This window comes from Oncorhynchus masou, unplaced genomic scaffold (assembly GCF_036934945.1).
Source record: "Oncorhynchus masou masou isolate Uvic2021 unplaced genomic scaffold, UVic_Omas_1.1 unplaced_scaffold_1593, whole genome shotgun sequence".
Taxonomy (NCBI): Eukaryota; Metazoa; Chordata; class Actinopteri; order Salmoniformes; family Salmonidae; genus Oncorhynchus; species Oncorhynchus masou.
The window spans coordinates 23816-30000 of record NW_027006010.1 but is presented as its reverse complement, the minus strand read 5'-3'; the positions used below and the strand labels follow the sequence as shown (position 1 = coordinate 30000).

At 46.4% G+C, this 6185-nt stretch overlaps 1 protein-coding gene across 1 annotated transcript in view; it reads left to right on the top strand.

Moving 5' to 3' along the window:
• LOC135531456 (kinesin-like protein KIF13A) overlaps nucleotides 1–6185 on the top strand; it is a 92052-nt gene that overhangs the window by 80745 nt on the left and 5122 nt on the right. The window contains 3 exon segments of the mRNA XM_064959494.1: nucleotides 1524–1620; nucleotides 1890–2041; nucleotides 5858–6049. Coding sequence (XP_064815566.1) covers nucleotides 1524–1620; nucleotides 1890–2041; nucleotides 5858–6049 — 441 coding nt within the window.

Below are 6185 nucleotides of genomic sequence, written 5' to 3'. Positions count from 1 at the left end.
TCATTATTATAAACAGACCTGATTGGCTGGGAGGATGTAGACTGGAAGGTACAGTACAGTAGGATGGTTCATTATTATAAACAGACCTGATTGGCTGGGAGGATGTAGACTGGACGGTACAGTACAGTAGGATGGTTCATTATTATAAACAGACCTGATTGGCTGGGAGGATGTAGACTGGACGGTACAGTACAGTAGGATGGTTCATTATTATAAACAGACCTGATTGGCTGTCTGTCTGGTCCTCCTCCAGGACCATTGTGACTCTAACCTGTCTGTCTGGTCCTCCAGGACCATTGTGACTCTAACCTGTCTGTCTGGTCCTCCAGGACCATTGTGACTCTAACCTGTCTGTCTGGTCCTCCAGGACCATTGTGACTCTAACCTGTCTGTCTGGTCCTCCAGGACCATTGTGACTCTAACCTGTCTGTCTGGTCCTCCAGGACCATTGTGACTGTAACCTGTCTGTCTGGTCCTCCAGGACCATTGTGACTCTAACCTGTCTGTCTGGTCCTCCAGGACCATTGTGACTCTAACCTGTCTGTCTGGTCCTCCAGGACCATTGTGACTCTAACCTGTCTGTCTGTCTGGTCCTCCAGGACCATTGTGACTCTAACCTGTCTGTTTGTCTGGTCCTCCAGGACCATTGTGACTCTAACCTGTCTATCTGGTCCTCCAGGACCATTGTGACTCTAACCTGTCTGTCTGGTCCTCCAGGACCATTGTGACTCTAACCTGCCTGTCTGGTCCTCCAGGACCATTGTGACTCTAACCTGTCTGTCTGGTCCTCCAGGACCATTGTGACTCTAACCTGTCTGTCTGGTCCTCCAGGACCATTGTGACTCTAACCTGTCTGTCTGGTCCTCCAGGACCATTGTGACTCTAACCTGTCTGTCTGTCTGGTCCTCCAGGACCATTGTGACTCTAACCTGTCTGTTTGTCTGGTCCTCCAGGACCATTGTGACTCTAACCTGTCTATCTGGTCCTCCAGGACCATTGTGACTCTAACCTGTCTGTCTGGTCCTCCAGGACCATTGTGACTCTAACCTGCCTGTCTGGTCCTCCAGGACCATTGTGACTCTAACCTGTCTGTCTGGTCCTCCAGGACCATTGTGACTCTAACCTGCCTGTCTGGTCCTCCAGGACCATTGTGACTCTAACCTGTCTGTCTGGTCCTCCAGGACCATTGTGACTCTAACCTGTCTGTCTGGTCCTCCAGGACCATTGTGACTCTAACCTGTCTGTCTGGTCCTCCAGGACCATTGTGACTCTAACCTGTCTGTCTGGTCCTCCAGGACCATTGTGACTCTAACCTGTCTGTCTGGTCCTCCAGGACCATTGTGACTCTAACCTGTCTGTCTGGTCCTCCAGGACCATTGTGACTCTAACCTGTCTGTCTGGTCCTCCAGGACCATTGTGACTCTAACCTGTCTGTCTGGTCCTCCAGGACCATTGTGACTCTAACCTGTCTGTCTGGTCCTCCAGGACCATTGTGACTCTAACCTGTCTGTCTGGTCCTCCAGGACCATTGTGACCTTCATCAGGATGTCTCTGACTGCACTCCCCAGGACGGTGGTTCTCTGTGTGGGACGCCACTCAGAAACAAGACAGAGAATCATGGTAAACAACCAGAAATCAACAGCATCAACTCCAGCTATAGTTGAGACCAGGAGGCCTGACCAGGAAACTCTTGTTTTAGATCATATTTAGGGCCCTGAGTGTTTCTCAGTCAGGAAAACCTCCAGGCCCTCCCTCCATATGAGGACTGTAATAGGAACTCAATGGCTGGTTTCCCAGACAGATTGAGAATAGTATAAGACTAAAAATCATTCTAAATGTAGAATTTAAAGAGCTATGATGTTTGTTTTTACTAGTGCGTTCCCCCTCAGGTCTGGTACCAGAGAGCCCCACCTTCTTCAACTCCAGCCCGTTCAAGGCCCTCTCTCCCCAGACGCCCAAGTTCCTCAAGTCTCTGCTGTCGGTCAGAGAGGAGAGCAAGACCAAGAGAGTCCTGGAGGCACGACCACTACTGGGACAGGAGGTATGGGCCACAACCATCCCTCTCTCTCTTTATCCACCCATCCCTCTCTCTCTTTATCCATTCATCCCTCTCTCTCTCTCGTCATCTCTGGCCCCTTTTATCTCTCCTCTCTCTTTATCCATCCATCCCTCTCACTCTTTATCCATCTCTCTCTCTCTCTCTCTCTCTCTCTCTCTCTCTCTCTCTCTCGTCATCTCTGGTCCCTTTTATCTCTCCTTTCTCTTTATCCATCCATCCCTCTCACTCTTTATCCTTCCCTCTCTCTCTCTCTCTCTCTCTCTCTCTCTCTCTCTCTCTCTCTCTCTCTCTAGTCATCTCTGGCCCCTTTCATCTCTCCTTTCTTTGTATTTCCTGATTTCCTTTCCTGTGTTTTGCTTCTTCATCTCCTTTTTCTTCCCCTGCCGTTCCCATGGTTTCTCTTCATTCTAAGTCCAGTGACATCCCTCCTTGTCTGCAATGTGACAGTATGACAATACGTCAGTAGTAGTCATTGAAAACAGGACATTTTCCCCATTCTAAGTGAATCCAGTACACACAGACAGATATTTACTACATTCGACAGCTACTAATTCTACTAAACCTATTTGATGATTGCTGATTGTTCTGGCTGAATGTGATCTGCTCACATACAGTGCCTTGCAAAAGTATTCGGCCCCCTTGAACTTTGCGACCTTTTGCCACATTTCAGGCTTCAAACATAAAGATATAAAACTGTATTTTTTTGTGAAGAATCAACAACAAGTGGGACACAATCATGAAGTGGAACGACATTTATTGGATATTTCAAACTTTTTTAACAAATCAAAAACTGAAAAATTGGGCGTGCAAAATTATTCAGCCCCTTTACTTTCAGTGCAGTAAACTCTCTCCAGAAGTTCAGTGAGGATCTCTGAATGATCCAATGTTGACCTAAATGACTATGATGATAAATACAATCCACCTGTGTGTAATCAAGTCTCCGTATAAATGCACCTGCACTGTGATAGTCTCAGAGGTCCGTTAAAAGCGCAGAGAGCATCATGAAGAACATGGAACACACCAGGCAGGTCCGAGATACTGTTGTGAAGAAGTTTAAAGCCGGATTTGGATACAAAAAGATTTCCCAAGCTTTAAACATCCCAAGGAGCACTGTGCAAGCAATAATATTGAAATGGAAGGAGTATCAGACCACTGCAAATCTACCAAGACCTGGCCGTCCCTCTAAACTTTCAGCTCATACAAGGAGAAGACTGATCAGAGATGCAGCCAAGAGGCCCATGATCACTCTGGATGAACTGCAGAGATCTACAGCTGAGGTGGGAGACTCTGTCCATAGGACAACAATCAGTTGTATATTACACAAATCTGGCCTTTATGGAACAGTGGCAAGAAAGCCATTTCTTAAAGATATCCATAAACGTGTTGTTTAAAGTTTGCCACAAGCCACCTGGGAGACACACCAAACATGTGGAAGAAGGTGCTCTGGTCAGATGAAACCAAAATTTAACTTTTTGGCAACAATGCAAAACATTATGTTTGGCGTAAAAGCAACACAGCTCATCACCCTGAACACACCATACCCACTGTCAAACATGGTGGTGGCAGCATCATGGTTTGGGCCTGCTTTTCTTCAGCAGGGACAGGGAAGATAGTTAAAATTGATGGGAAGATGGATGGAGCCAAATACAGGACCATTCTGGAAGAAAACCTGATGGAGTCTGCAAAAGACCTGAGACTGGGACGGAGATTTGTCTTCCAAAAAGACAATGATCCAAAACATAAAGCAAAATCTACAATGGAATGGTTCAAAAATAAACATATCCAGGTGTTACAATGGCCAAGTCAAAGTCCAGACCTGAATCCAATTGAGAATCTGTGGAAAGAACTGAAAACTGCTGTTCACAAATGCTCTCCATCCAACCTCACTGAGCTCGAGCTGTTTTGCAAGGAGGAATGGGGAAAAATTTCAGTCTCTCGATGTGCAAAACTGATAGAGACATACCCCAAGCGACTTACAGCTGTAATCGCAGCAAAAGGTGGCGCTACAAAGTATTAACTTAAGGGGGCTGAATAATTTTGCACGCCCAATTTTTCAGTTTTTGATTTGTTAAAAAAGTTTGAAATATCCAATAAATGTCGTTCCACTTCATGATTGTGTCCCACTTGTTGTTGATTCTTCACAAAAAAATACAGTTTTATATCTTTATGTTTGAAGCCTGAAATGTGGCAAAAGGTCGCAAAGTTCAAGGGGGCCGAATACTTTCGCAAGGCACTGTATGTTTATCTATTGTGTGAATGGGGAGCTCCATGCTCTACATCTATTGTGTGAATGGGGAGCTCCATGCTCTAAATTTATTGTGTGAATGGGGAGCACCATGCTCTAAATCTATTGTGTGAATGGGGAGCTCCATGCTCTACATCTATTGTGTGAATGGGGAGCTCCATGCTATAAATCTATTGTGTGAATGGGGAGCTCCATGCTCTAAATCTATTGTGTGAATGGGGAGCTCCATGCTCTAAATCTATTGTGTGAATGGGGAGCTCCATGCTCTACATCTATTGTGTGAATGGGGAGCTCTATGCTCTACATCTATTGTGTGAATGGGGAGCTCCATGCTCTAAATCTATTGTGTGAATGGGGAGCTCCATGCTCTACATCTATTGTGTGAATGGGGAGCTCCATGCTCTAAATCTATTGTGTGAATGGGGAGCTCCATGCTCTAAATCTATTGTGTGAATGGGGAGCTCCATGCTCTAAATCTATTGTGTGAATGGGGAGCTCCATGCTCTACATCTATTGTGTGAATGGGGAGCTCCATGCTCTACATCTATTGTGTGAATGGGGAGCTCCATGCTCTACATCTATTGTGTGAATGGGGAGCTCCATGCTCTCAATCTATTGTGTGAATGGGGGCTCCATGCTCTATATCTATTGTTTGAATGGGGAGCTCCATGCTCTCAATCTATTGTGTGAATGGGGAGCTCCATGCTCTACATCTATTGTTTGAATGGGGAGCTCCATGCTCTAAATATATTGTGTGAATGGGGAGCTCCATGCTCTAAATCTATTGTGTGAATGGGGAGCTCCATGCTCTAAATCTATTGTGTGAATGGGGAGCTCCATGCTCTAAATCTATTGTGTGAATGGGGAGCTTCATGCTCTACATCTATTGTGTGAATGGGGAGCTCCATGCTCTAAATCTATTGTGTGAATGGGGAGCTCCATGCTCTAAATCTATTGTGTGAATGGGGAGCTCCATGCTCTAAATCTATTGTGTGAATGGGGAGCTCCATGCTCTACATCTATTGTGTGAATGGGGAGCTCCATGCTCTACATCTATTGTGTGAATGGGGAGCTCCATGCTCTAAATCTATTGTGTGAATGGGGAGCTCCATGCTCTAAATCTATTGTGTGAATGGGGAGCTCCATGCTCTAAATCTATTGTGTGAATGGGGAGCTCCATGCTCTAAATCTATTGTGTGAATGGGGAGCTCCATGCTCTAAATCTATTGTGTGAATGGGGAGCTTCATGCTCTACATCTATTGTGTGAATGGGGAGCTCCATGCTCTAAATCTATTGTGTGAATGGGGAGCTCCATGCTCAAATCTATTGTGATACCATCTCATCCAAAGCACTGATGCGCTGCACTGAACTAGCATGACATTTAGGATGCCAACCATGTCCATCTAATACACATGGTTTTCCATTCAATGTGCCCTGCATGTCTGTATCACCAGTTCCACTAACTAACTAACTCTACACCCTATGGACTGTGCATGTATGTATGTTAACTCACCTGCTCCATGCATGCCTCCTGTGTGACTCCCATCTGCAGAGCATGCGCTCCTCATGTGTGGACAGCTCTGTGCTGCTCCCCCCTCCCTGCCACGGCCAAGCCCCCTGGCGCAGGCCCAGAGCAGGCAGCGAGGGCCACCGCAACCCCTCCACCGCCACCCTCACCCCCTCCACCCTCACCCTCAGTACCTGCACCAGCAGGAAGCTCAGCCTCACACTGCCACACACCGCTGTAAGTCACACACACAAACACACGCGCACACACACACACACACACAAATACCATGAATACCTTGAAGTGAATACGGCATGAAGTGCATGATGTCATCAGCTCGTGTTTTTTCCAACATCCTCTCAACCAACCACCA